The 14404-nt window shown below is 35.8% G+C and overlaps 1 protein-coding gene across 1 annotated transcript; it reads left to right on the forward strand.

The window, feature by feature from the left end:
• Positions 1-9216: 9216 nt before the first annotated feature.
• Positions 9217-13677, forward strand: LOC121240712 (mitogen-activated protein kinase 3-like). Its single transcript, XM_041138219.1, has 6 exons — positions 9217-9650; positions 9766-9895; positions 10576-10713; positions 10842-11174; positions 11801-11984; positions 13179-13677. Exons 1-6 carry the CDS (start codon positions 9478-9480, stop codon positions 13343-13345), a joined length of 1125 nt encoding a protein of 374 aa, XP_040994153.1. The 5' UTR covers positions 9217-9477; the 3' UTR covers positions 13346-13677.
• Positions 13678-14404: the final 727 nt, after the last annotated feature.

Here is a 14404-nt window from a genome sequence, read left to right on the forward strand (position 1 = left end):
TAACTGTTTCGCGAACTGCTTTCGTCCAAGCAGTGCCCCGGCTCAAACAGACTCTGGAAGCCCCTACGCCACCCTGTACTCCTTTCTGAAGAACACACACTAGCTCAAATGGCGTGCTTGGCGGGGTAGAAGGAAAAGCCCTCAGGAAAGAACCTTCGAGTCCCCCGACACTGCCCACCTCTACAGTGGGGGATTCCACCATCCCCTCACCAATTGTCCCATTGGCCGAAGGCCCTGCTATATCCTCGACATTTACATCACCTTATTGTGGTCTTGACGTATCATCACCAGTAAGGCGCTCGGTCAAAGCCTTTACTTTTGCCTCCTCCTGAGTTGTCCTCGCCCCAGGCAGGTTGCCAAAAAAATAGGGGATGAGATTGTTTCCCTGCCCAGGTCTGTGCTAAAAGTGGGCATCTCGCCTCTAAATGCTGTTGATGGAAGGGAATGAGAGGGGTGATCTCCCCAACCGATTCCCCAGACAGCTCGGCCATGTGTCCCTTCGGCACCTTCAAAAGGGAGGTTGACAACAACTGAACTTTCTAGAATGGGATCAAGGAAGGCCACAAAGAAGGCCATGTCAAGTTCCCGCTCTGCATGACCAGAATACATGGTCTGGTCTTGATCGCCTAGCTAGGTAGGGGCCGGAGCCAAAGTCATGCCGAAGAGGCCTGCGGTCCAAAAGAGGGGTGGTCGAGCCCCATCATTTCTGCAAAATCGATTTCTGCTTGCTCCATAAGAACCTAGACGTCATTTGGTAAGGACAAGTCACGGTGTGCCGCCATCCTCCTCGTACGCTCAGCTTGTAGTGTCAAATGGGGCAATGACCCTGTCGGCACGATAGCCAGAGTGCATGAGGGTTGGCTCAAACTTTTTGGTCAAAAATGAGAGGAAACCCCTTGCCCACCCCCTGGACTGCTTTTGGGGGTCGGTGACCCCCGTAGGGCCTCAACGCATCCCTTTTTTTCCCTTCTCCTCCACCACCAGACTGCGGGGCCTCTTCTCACCACAGGAAATTGAAGGCCTCCCACAGGAAATAAGGGCCAGAAATCCCCGACCATTCCGGCATCAGTACAAACTATTCAATGTTCACTCTCGTCAATAGGGCCTTGCTCTAGACCTCCTCCTGGTGCCTTTCGACCTAGGCATAAACCTTCCTGATGTGAGCTCGCTCACGAGTAGACAAGTTTATCTTAAACTCCTTGTCATCAAGGACAAACCTCCACACAGCCTGGATTAGGAACTTCTAGCAGGAAACTCCCAACCCCCTCCTAACATGAAAAAGAACTTTCTGAACCAATCTTTGACACCAGAGAACTGTTGTTCAAGGTAGGCAACCTGAAACTTAGGTAGAGACCTGAAACTACACACATTGCCCTCATGACATAGTATCTGGTGGGTATGGAAAAACTCCCTAGTTGTCAGGTCAGGATATTCTTCACTCCCATCACACAACACATCTGCGCCAAACAACGCAACAAGATATCAATATTCTCCAGGCATTGAGGTGAAGCTGCACTAGGACTAGCTCAACGAAATCCAAAATGTCTCAAAAGGGGCGGCGAAAAGGGAGTCGCAACATGTTCAAGAACATCATGGGGGTATAGAGCCACCTTCTCGGTGAACCCCTCCGAGTCCACGACACCTTGATGGGGTACCGGCACCTCTAGAGTAATGTACTCTGATATCCCAAACGAGTCACGAACGATGTACAGATTTGAGTGAGAGATGGATGTAGTCCAATGGTAATGTACTTTGATATCCCAAACGAGGCACAAACGACGTACAGATCTGAGTGAGAGATGGATGCAGTCCAATGGTACCCTCGAAATGCTAGGAAGAGTTGCGTGACATTCGCCCCAAACCTTGAAGGGGACTTCAAGATGCAATGGATGGGATTCTCGGGAAGAGAGGTGGGATATCTTTTGGGGGACCATTTGGCTTGAGCATTGTTGAAGGATGAGGAAAGGGAAAGCGCAAGAACAATGGAAAGGAAAGAAATGATAGTGCGGGAAGGCAAAGCTTGCTAACCTAAACTAGGGGTACAAATAGGTCTACTGAACTGATTGGACGGTTTCCAATGGAAATGTGACAAATGTCAGACAAGGTGGCATGCTAGAAACGAGGCCCATAACTCCCACCACACAATTGAACATGGGAGATGAATAGTCGCACGTTACCCTAGGCATAGCAGTACGAGCTATTGTGGGCAACGATCATGGGGGCATGTCGTCAAGGGACAAAGAATAATTCTCAATGTTCATATGGTATGAATTGGGGTGTAACTGGAAGAGGGATATTTCTCCCCCCATAGGGCTAGGCCTGTGCCCGCAGCGTCTTTGGGCCTAGAATCGAGCACATTTAATCCAACCCAATATAGTGAGGATGATGTGCAAAAAGTCATGTCATATTGAATACATCGACATGGAGCGCAAGTCTGGAATCCCCACTGAAGATCCTGTAGCCGACAAGACATTGACGAGGATAATATAAATCACATAAAGCCAATAACGAAAGGAGGCTAATCACTCTGAACTAACTCTCTACTCTTTCTCTCTTTTCTCCAATACAAAATCTATCCTAACTTTAGTATCACCACCTTATTCTCTTTTACAGGAACATAGCACGTTTCGGAGCTAGTGGTTACAAAACACGCCTTAACAATATAATAAAGTTGCCAAGCTTAAGAAAGTCAACTCTTTCAATATCCCCCCCCCCCGGCACGCTAAATGAACTGCGATACAAGATTGAGTTTGTCGAGATCAAGGGTTCGGTAAATATGTTTGAAAGTTTAGATGAGAAGGACGTACACATGCTTAGTCTACAAGTTCTCAAGGGCAACATGCTCCTAAACATAATGGTAATCAATTTCAATGTGTTTTCTACATACATGAAAGACAAGGTTCATTGTCATGTAAAGAGAATATTATTAATTGTAGTAAAGGGTCGGAGGAGATGACTTGGTAACACTAAGATCACAAATTAAGAATGTTGACCAAGTAAGTTCAGCAATTGTAGAAACCATGTGCAGTTCTATACTCGGCCCTGGCCAGTACTCGAGCCATTCGTAGAACACCTTCTTGTGGGGTAGCCAACCCAATTTGCACTCAAAAATGCATTCTAGTCCAAACTGCTTGAAGAAAAAAGGTGCAAGCATGCCTAACTTATCATGCAATCCACATATATATATAGTGAAGGATTCTTTATTAGTAGCTTGCTACATGAAATGGGTCTATTATATATCCACAATATTGCACATGCATGTGATGAGCAAGATCATAATAAGAGATAATAGAGATGGACTTGCTGGTATTTGGCAATAGAGTAGAATGGGCTTGCACGAGGGCATGTGAGCATGGTTAAGAACATCCGATATTGTATACTTCATGGAAAGCTTTGAGTATGATACAATAATGTCCATGCATCTAATTAGACTGTACAAGTGATTTGTACATGGGATAGTAGCATAGACGTCTACAAGGGGTGAGCTTCTGCAATGCCTCATGCATGGCTTTTATAAATTTTAAACAAAAAAAACAACAGCAATTGAGTTGAGGAGGGCTGCAAGTTGACGAAGAAGCTCCCACGTCTTTGTAAATCTTTGAATTGAGTTTGGTTTGAGTTGGTCAATCCGAAGACCTTTGGACCCTTTGGTGGCTTTTGCGTAATGCATGGGGTTGGTTCGGTGACGCGGCAACCCTACCCAACATCACCCCAGCCCCTACCTCCTTGACTTCTTTGTTTCGGTCTTTCCATATGATGAAAATTGAAGAAAATATGCGGCGTATTCACACATGAACAAACTTAATCAAGAACATCTTTTTAAAAAACACTTTAAAGCATTTTTTTTTATCATTTAGACTTATTTAATGTCCATCATTTTCAAGTTAAATGGTTGAGACGTCTTCATCATATCAACTTTAAACCATTATCTTGGTCTTCTTTTTTGTTGGGAATAACTGTAGATCTAAGACTAACTCGAAGTATAGTAGCAGAACTAAACGAAAGAAATTGATGACAATCACACAGAAAGAACACCAAGAATTAAGTGGTTCGACTCAAAATGAGCCTACGTCCACTGGTGGGGTCGGTATCGGAGATTTCACTATCAACAAAGATGGAGTACAGATGAATACAACAAAACTTCACAATGAAGTTATCTCTCAAACTCACTCTAAACTTCTCTCTCAAGAAAACACTAAAAACTAGACAAAAAGTGATTTTTGAAGTGTTTCTAAAGTGGAGGCGCCATTTGGTATTTATAGGAACAGTGAATGTTCACTTCTATGAACATTGGCTCGAGCGAACACTCGAGCAAGTGTCGAGCGAACGTAGGTTTTCTGCACTTCGCTCAAGCCAACAGTTAAGCGAGAGTCGAGCAAAGCTCTCTGCCTGAACTCGCTCGAGCTGAGTGTCGAGCGGATATCGAGGGAAACTCTCTATCTGAATTCGCTCGAGCTGGATGTCGAGCGAATGTCGAGCGAAGCTCTCTGTCTTCATATTGCTCGAGCTGAATTTCGAGCGATGCTTGAGCGAGGCTCTCTGTCTGACTTCGCTCGAGCTGAGTGAACTTCCGCTCGAGCGAACCTACAACACATGCACTGTTTCATCTGAATTCAAGCCACCTCTTAACATTTTTTAATTTAAACCGTTATTCTTTAAGTAATTAACTTTTTTACAGTTGCTATTTGAATTTGATCAAGATTTAGAGTACGGGAGATATAGGCACATAAATGGATTCCATGGTATTTATGATTGTTCGAATGAATTTCTCGTACAATATCAAATGCTCAATATATATATATATATATATATATATATATATATATATATATTAGAATCAACTTTACGTGTCATCTTTTTTTATACTATAAACTCTAAGGTGCATGGCTTTAGCTTTCTTGTTTTACTATATATAATGTGATGTTGGGCAACTTGTAAGATTAGAATTCATAATTTCACGTTTCGCTTTTTCACAAAGGAAGGACGGTTAAGGGCCTATTTAGGGTTGCGTTAGAAGTCAAAAAATACTTAACAAAAAAATTAAGTTGTTTAGATGTTACTTATTAAAATACTTTTTTTTAATCGCAAATAAGCTAAAAGGTACGTTTAAGGAAAATCATCGTTTTGATGCTTTTACTCAAAACGTGTTTTTTTCAGATAATCTAGAATGTAATTCAAATTTAAAAAAAAAAACTGTGAATGAGCGAAAATACCCATACAACTTTTAAACTTTTAAGATTATGGTTATAATTTTTAAAAAATCAAATGATCGTCATTTCTACATTAAAAAAATCATTCTTTAATTTGTTTTCAAACAAATATAACATGTTTGAAAGTGTTTTAAACATATTAATATTACCAAATAGTAAATAACTTTTTAATAATAGAACTTATTACTTAAGTTGTAAGTTATAAGCCATAAAGTTATAAGTTATATTTTTCACCGCAATCCTAAACATATGCTAAGTCATGGAAATTAAATAGGGATTATGTATATCTTGATAGGGTTTAACCCATGAAAAATTCTATTCATCATCCATACAAATTACACACCACATTTTTTTCTATTTTATTTGTATTTTTTTCTCTTACCAAATGTGTGGTATATGGATGATGAGTAGAAGAATTCAATAAGTTTAAGAAAAAAAATTTTAAAAAAATGTGATGTGTAGTATGTGAAGATGATGAATAGCAAATTTTTTAACCCATATATTGGATAATCTTATGCTTTTGTTTGGCTCATTTTTCTTCTCTCTAGATCTTTATTTTATTTTATTTTTATATGGGTAAAGTAAGAAATGGATTGAAGCTGCATGATGTTAATCGCACGTGGGAACAAGTTGAAAAAACTCTTATGCTTATAATTTTCAACTCAATGGGTGTGAACAAGCAAATAAAAATTATCAAAGGAAAAAAGCACATGAGAAGTTGGCAACAACAATCTAACCGATCTTGACTAACCTCTTTATTTAATCCTTTTTCCACGCTATGTTCGGTAACTATAGTCGTCGACCGTCTAGAATTTTGGCCATGGTATCGCAATCTTTTCAAGAATCTTCTAAAACTCATCTTTTTTTATTCTTCAATTTAGTTGGAGAATATATATATTTTTTAATAAAAGGAGGATGACACCTCCATCTTTTATTCAAATCAAATTCTCATTTAAAGAAGAAGAAAATCATAAATAAATAATAATAATACTAACTCAAACGACAAGAAAGCAAAATTTCGATTACATCTCATTCTTCAAAAATCCCTTAAATGCAATGTTTTATAGGTGAAAAAGTAGAAAATTTACTTGTTTTGTATGATGTGAGCACTTAAGAATTTAGCTCGGCAATTTTCGGGGTATCTTTTATTTGGTGGTTAGGGTTTTTTCTTCTGTGGATTCACCCATGATGGCACCCATGGGTCCTTTGGTGTCGTCGGCACCAGTAGGAGCTCATCTAATGGTGATCCAGGTGGTTCGAGAGAAGTGTTTGGTGGTAAGGAAGGTGGTCTTCCTCAAAAGTCCTACATGCATGCGTTGGCACGTAGGACCACTTTTTATTCAGTTAAATTTAAGGGCTCGCATCATACAAAACAAGTAAATTTTCTGCTTTTTCACCTATAAAGCATTGCATTTAAGGGATTTTTAGAGAATGAGATGTAATAAGAATTTTGTGAATAATAATAAGATAATTTGTAAAGAAAAAAGATATTTATAATTGTGAATTGTATAACTACTGCATAATCATTTTGAAAAAGTGAATAAAATATGAGACTCACATAAAAAAGTTAATTTTTTAATAATGAATCCTACTCTTTTCAAAAGCGATTACACGACGTTTACGTACTTTACGGTTGTATGTAAAATTACTCGTTTGTAAATAGTAGTAAAATAATTTGAGTTAGATATTTATTTGGTTTTAAAAAATAAGAGAGAAAAAGTTGAATAAAAAAATATTATAAACATAAAATATTGTTAAAATATAATTTCTTAATATTATTTTTGTTTTGAAATTTGAAAAAGTTGAATTATTTGTTATTTGAAAGTTTAAAAAAATAGTATTAATTAGTTTGAAAAAATTGTAATGATTAATTTGAAAGTATCTGTATTTAAATGATATTTAAAAATAAAATAAGATGGAATGGAATGAAATGAGATGAGATGAGATGAAAACTTTTTCCAAACATCCCGTAAATATTTAGCTAGTTTTTGTCGTTATTATTTTTTGTGACTTAATTAATTTGAAACTTGATGTCAAGAGTTTGTGACTTTGACATTAATCCCATCCAAAATCTACTCTGCTCAATGGTACAAACAAATGCAATTATATTTACAAAGTCCTGTTCTCTGTACCCACAGATTAATATCAGTGACTAATTCAAGTAAACAGAGGCTTTTGGTTTCTATTCAGCCAAAAAAAAAAAGGCTTTTGGTTTCAAATAAGTCTTACCAGGACTTGAAACTTTTCTTTCATATTTCATAAGATTGAAAATTTGTTTTATCTCCATGAGATGACTCTCTTGTCATTCTGTTATAATTTTTTCAGTTATACCTGTTGAAGACTGTTATCATCTAAACACTAAGAAATAGGATCAATATCTGTTTTTTTTTTTTTATTTAAATTAAATTAAATTAAAATGATTGAAAACTCTCACATAACCAATTACAATTTTTTAAAATATAATAAATAATTAAATTTAAGAAAAATTATTGAGATTAAAAAAAATTCTGCCCAACAGAAAAATCTGAAAATAAAACCCTATTCCAACAAATCCAACCTTAATGTTCCAATAATTGAGATTAAATATGATACAAAAATTGGACCAACTAGATTTGAGTGCCAAAAAAAAAAAAAAAAAAGGATATGATATGTACAAAATTTGAAACCTCTAACAACATTAAATTAATTAAATCTGGTGGTTCATAATTCTCCACACATCATCAAAATACCTTTTATTACAATTGGTCATTAACAATTTCCTTACGCATCTTTAAATATATATATATATATATATTTTTTTCTTCTCTTAATCCAACCATCTTTTAAATTAATATTTTCTCAAATGTCAATCTTTTATTAAAAAAAATTATCAAAGCAGAAAGGAATCTCAAAGAAAATCTTGTTATGAACACGTATTAAGTTGACTTCATTAACAGCGTAACACATATAAAAATAGATGAATGCTGTCTTAACCTAATTTGTCATGAATTAATCATATGATGTGACTATTTTATAAATACTAATTAATTAAATTAAGAATTATTTAAAATATTTGTGATTGAAGATCAGAAAAGCTTAGAGAGTGGGATAAAATAAAGAATTTTATAAATTATAATAAGATAGTATGTGAATTATAGTGAAATAATTTGAGTTAATATTTTATAAGATTTTAGAAAATGAGAGAGAAAAAAATGAATAAAAAAGATTATAAAGTTAAAATATTATTAAAATATTATTTTTAAATATTATTTTTATTTGAATATTTGAAAATTTGAATTATTTTTATTTTTCGTTTGAAAGTTTGAGAAATTAATAATAATTAGATTGAAAAAATTGTAATAATTAGTTTGAAAATATTTGCGTTTGAGTGATATTTGAGAATGAGATGAAATGAAATAAGAAGAAAATTTTGGGATGTAAAATTTTTCTAAACAAGCAAGTCACATTTGGATAGTGAAAGTGTTTCATCTCATCTCTTCATTACAACTTTTTTAAATTCTCATATAAAAGATATTAAATAATTTAATATTTTTAAATATCAAAATAATAATAATATTAAAAAATAATATTTTAAAAATATTTTATTTAATTTTTATCTCATCTCAATTCACTATTCGAAGGACAAGAAAGACTTTTACTTCACTAATTTAATAAAATCTTGAAAAATAATCCCAATATTTTTAAAATGTCATAGTTAATTAACCCAATTGGGCAAAATTATCCATCATCTATTTTATTATACTATTTTATAATGTTAGATTAAATAATAAAAAATATTTGTTATATTTTACATCTGAACTTATTATTTAATGAACGTATTACCTCAAACACAAAATTGAGAAGAAAATCGTAAAAAAAGTAATAAATAATGATTTTTTTATAGTTATAATGGTTAAATTCATGCGTGGTTTTGTTGACTTTTAAGTTATCCGAACCCAATGACGGTTGGAAAAATAAAACAAATATGAACCATCGATGAGAGGCGGCTGGAATCTCAGCCCTCCGATGCCTGTCCAACCGCGTTATGGGGTCACTACTTTTACATTCTCTCTCTCTCTCTGCTTCGTTTCCTGTCACCTTCCAGCCATCAACTCCGAACTCAGACCAAACGGAAAAGCACTGAGGATCTGAACCTAAGGCTGCTCTTGTCCATTTAAATCCTTTCTGTCTCTCCCTTTAAATTCTTCGTCCTCATTACTTGTTCTTCACAAGATACGGAGCGAGAAAGCTTCTGAGGAACAGGTAGAGAGAAAGAGAGAGTTCGGAAATGGCTGACGCCAACCACAGTTCGGCAGCCGGTCAGTTAGGGGATTTTCCGGCGGTTCCAACGCACGGAGGTCAGTTTTTTCAGCACAACATCTTCGGGAACCTCTTCGAGATCACGGCCAAGTACCGCCCTCCCATCATGCCTATCGGTCGCGGCGCGTACGGAATCGTCTGGTACTCGATCAGATTTGGGTTTTTTTTTTTTTTTTTTTTGGTGGCTGGTTTTGCTTTGATGGGTTGTGGTTTGGGATGTAACTTAACTGTATTTTCGGTGGTTGACTTTTTGAAGCTCGGTGTTGAATTCGGAGACGAACGAGATGGTCGCCATGAAGAAAATAGCGAACGCGTTCGATAACCACATGGACGCCAAGCGTACGCTTAGGGAGATTAAGCTGCTTCGGCATTTCGATCATGAAAATGTAAGGAAAAAATGGAAAGAAAATCTTCAGTTTCATTCAAGTTGTTGGCTGATTCTAGAAAAAGCTAAAACATTGGTCCATCTTTCTGTGACTCAATTTTGAAAAGTAAAACTTAACTCTGATGTGGTATGAATTTTGGGCCCTTGTGCTAATACTTCCTATTTAGGGTTTTTTTTTTTTTTTAAAAAAAAAAAAATCTTGTTTTATGATAGCAACTAATCTCTGATTATCCATGAATTTAGTAATTAAAATTAGAATAAAAACTTCCACAGATTCTAAACTTTTTATGTTTTAAGAGTGTTTTGCTTTATTGAAAAATGATGTCAATTATCTCTTATCGATTACCCTTTGATCTTTTCTTGATGTAAAATGATTGACATCAAATGATTGCACGATGAAATGATGATAATTAAAAGATTATAAATAGCATTCCTCTTGCTCTAATAAATGGAACGGAAAGCATTGTTTTTGTTAACAAAGTTCCATTGTAGCAAAAGAAAGTTGAAGTTTTTACTTTATCTAATATTTAAGAAACATTTTTTTTTTTCCAGAAGAGGACGGTTTAAGAAACATTCATCTTGAGCCCAAGTAATAGGGATTTGGACTTTAATAGATTCAATATAAGACTGTCTTGTATTATTATCGGATTTGTGAAGTAGAATCACCTGCATGTAATACAGGTCATAGGTATAAGAGATGTTGTTCCTCCTCCTTTACGGAGAGAATTTACAGATGTCTACATTGCCACGGAACTCATGGATACTGATCTTCACCAAATAATTCGCTCCAATCAAGGCTTATCAGAGGAGCACTCTCAGGTACCATGCCTTGCTTTTGAGTCTCACAATTGTATAGCACCTCGACTATCTAAACTATGTGTTTCTTTTTATTGTTAAAATTTTTTTGGAACTGATATTAGTTTTATGATGACAATGATGCTTTGCAGTACTTCTTGTATCAGATCCTTCGAGGACTGAAGTTTATACATTCTGCAAATGTTATTCATAGAGACTTGAAACCCAGCAACCTCTTATTGAATGCAAATTGTGACCTGAAGATTTGTGATTTTGGTCTTGCTCGTCCGGCTGCAGAGAATGAGTTTATGACTGAATATGTTGTCACGAGATGGTACAGGGCGCCTGAGCTACTGTTGAACTCTTCAGATTACACTGCTGCCATTGATGTGTGGTCTGTGGGTTGCATCTTTATGGAGCTTATGAATAGAAGGCCTTTGTTTCCAGGCAGAGATCAAGCGCATCAGATGCGCTTGTTGATAGAGGTAAGGAATAAAAAAAGAAAGCAAGTCAGGATAGACGTATACTTTTAAGAAAATTAATTTCAACTTCAGTTCTTTGTTGTAAGGGTTTGTTTAGTGTGCAACCTCTATGAGAAGAAATAATATAACTTAAGATACTTATTGTAACGAATTTCCTGTTCTGGTTTTCTACATGGCATTCCACTGATGCACTTAAGTATTGGAATAAATGAACAATATGGAAACTCTTTCATCGTTTCAACTCTGAAGCTGATCATGCTTCTAATTTACACAACTCTTTTAGATATATAGCTAAGCTTCATTGCCTTTGTTTTTATTTTTATTTTTTGTTTTTTTATTTTTTGCTTTCATGAGTTGGCTATTTGTTTGTCATATGTTATGGTATATTAGTTTGCTTCCATGAGTTGACTATTTATTTTTCATATTTTATTGTACATTACTGTGTTTAGTGATTAATTTCAAGGGTTCTAATTACTTACAATAGACTTCCTTTCTAGTATTTCCTTTTGCTTTAGTGCGTTATTGGAATGAATTAGGTATTATTAATGAATTATTTTAAGTGATTTCTGCTTGATATATGCTTATGCATGCTCTTATTTATGCCTCATTTATGTATTTATTTTTTCTAGCTCCTTGGGATGCCAACTGAGTCCGATCTTTGGTTTGTTCGGAATGAGGATACAAAAAGATATATTCGCCAACAGCCCCCACACCCTCGACAGCCATTACTCAGTGTTTTCCCACATGTTAATCCACTGGCCATTGATCTCATGGAGAAAATGTTGACATTTGATCCTGCTAAAAGAATCACTGGTAATTTTACTATCCTGTTTCGGTCATTTTTATGCTTTGCTGGCCAGATGAAATTTATTAATTTTTAATTATTGTAGCATTGTTGATATGAAAATTTTTCATCAATCAACTTAAAAATGGAAAACAATCATCATATTGAGTTTCACTGCATACTTCAAGCTTACTTTCAAACCAAGTTGGGCATTCTAAGGCATATAAATTTATCACGCTGTTCCTTAAATGCTTTAGAAGAATAATAGCTTGGACTTAACATTAAAAACTGTTTGTTTTCAGTTTGATTTTTGTTCACGACTATTGATTCATAGCTTGAGTTTTGTAGTAGTATGTCCTCCTTGAATAGAATGTTGTCACCGACTCACCTTGGAACTGTCAAGAGCACTATTAGCATAATAAACCATGTGTCAATGATGTGAACGCAAAGAGAAAACTCGAGCAATCAAAATAATGTTTCTGCGCAATTGTGTGTTCAATGAGAAGCAGTTGAATTAGGTGACTAGTGAACCAAACACTCATATCAAATTCAGTTTTGATCAGTTATCTGTTGTTTAGAAGTGGATGCTCCATTAATTGCTTTTTGGATAGGTCCGAAGTAATTAAGAAATTTTAACAGACAATTTAAAGTTTTAATACAATGAAAGTCTAACCTAATTGTTTCTCTTAAAGAAACCGCAATCTGTACCTATTAAAATTTGTAAATTGTAATTGGGTTTCATATACATTTTGTAGAATAGAGTCTATGAGTTGCTTCTGTGTTGTTAGTGTATGGGAAGCTATGTTATCTGGTCTACTCTCTCCATCTACTATCGTGATGTCAGACGTCAGGCACTGAATAGCAAACCTTTGATCACTTAAAAAAGGCAGTAGAAGTTGTGATTTTAAGTCCCTCAGTTGTGGAACCTTTGTTTTTCATCCCGTCATGGAAAACATTCAGAAGTCTCTCTTTCTTCAAATTTCACTCTGCAAGGTTTATTCACATGTACAGACAAAGCAAAACTTGCATGCATATATTAGTTGCCAGAATTATACATTTATAGACATGCTTTTATCTCTAAATCGGTGGGGATTTTAGTGCTTGCCACCATTAATACTTCATATGTGGAATTGAGACATGCCTCAAAGTTAAATATTGAGTTTAATTTCAAATTTTCCTTAAATGTACTTTTCTCCAATAGTTAATATGTTGTCTTTGCACAGTTGAAGAAGCTTTGGCCCATCCCTACTTTGAAAGACTGCATGACATAGCTGATGAACCGGTCTGCGCAGAGCCATTTTCCTTTGACTTTGAGCAACAATTGGAAGAGGAGCAAATGAAGGATATGATTCACCAGGTGGCCTTAGCATTCAACCCCGAGTATGCATAAATTAAAAAAAGTTTCTCTATGGTTTAATCTCATAAGCTTCTTAGCCTGCTAGTCATCGTGATCAAACCATCGCTAATGTCAGTGTAAATTATTTTACTTTGGTGTGTGCTGTTATTATACAAATGACTGCCCATCGGCTGTACCCGGCCTCCAAATTTAATTTTAAGGTCATTCCACAAGGGCGGGTTTTTTTCCCCCCGCAACGTTTTATTTATTTTCCTTATATGTGCTTGTATCTTAAATACTTCTTTGATGTGCTTAATCTCTATTTTGTATAGTGGATTGAATTCAGTTCAAGTCAGTTTTAATAAAAGTTGCCTATTGTTTTGTTCTGTCTTATTAGATTCATAAGTGCCAACATCCAAGTTCTTGTGTAATATTTGTTGACCCCAGTTATCGAGCTTGTCGCCATCCGTACTGTTCTTTTCCTTGCTCTCTCTGCCAATTGGCACAACCATCAACTGGACGTGAAAAATGCCTCTCCCCATCGAATATGTTTTTTATGGTTCAACCACCTGAATTTGCCAATCAAAATCATCAAATCCACACGCTGCATGTCGATTCATAGTTTTAAATTCTCCGTTCTGGCCTTCGGCCGAAATTTTCCATTTTGATATAGAATCCGATATACTATACCTCCATGAAATTCATACTAAAGCTAAAGGAGGTTGGTCCACTTCAGTTTTTCCTTGGCATTGATTTACTGCAGCGAACACATGTTGTTGCATTCCCAATGTCCAATGCCCACCTCTCTGTCTCAGTTCTCAGGGGAAGCAACTTCTGATGGCACTCTCCTACTAAAGGACGTTGGTCCACTTCAGTTTTTCCTGGACTTGCTGCCTTGACTGTTGATCAACTATTGACATGCATTTCTTGGCTCCAGCATCATTTTGTAGAGCTTTCGAAAGCAGAAAACAGTCTCCCGATTTAGCATCGAAGTTGAGTATTGAGCCATTGCTAACACGACCACTGAAGTACTCTCATGTAGTCTCTCTTTGCTTGATGAACTAAACATTCCACAATCGTTGCTATGGTGTGATAATGTAACGACGATGATAG

This window comes from Juglans microcarpa x Juglans regia, chromosome 7S (assembly GCF_004785595.1).
Source record: "Juglans microcarpa x Juglans regia isolate MS1-56 chromosome 7S, Jm3101_v1.0, whole genome shotgun sequence".
Classification (NCBI taxonomy): Eukaryota; Viridiplantae; Streptophyta; class Magnoliopsida; order Fagales; family Juglandaceae; genus Juglans; species Juglans microcarpa x Juglans regia.

Coding starts and splice junctions, on each gene's coding strand:
- LOC121240712 (XM_041138219.1), top strand. CDS start 9,478: ATGGCTGACGCCAACCACAGTTCGGCAGCCGGTCAGTTAGGGGATTTT. Junction 11,175..11,800: donor AGATGCGCTTGTTGATAGAG/GTAAGGAATAAA, acceptor TATTTTTTCTAG/CTCCTTGGGATGCCAACTGA. Junction 11,985..13,178: donor TCCTGCTAAAAGAATCACTG/GTAATTTTACTA, acceptor GTCTTTGCACAG/TTGAAGAAGCTTTGGCCCAT.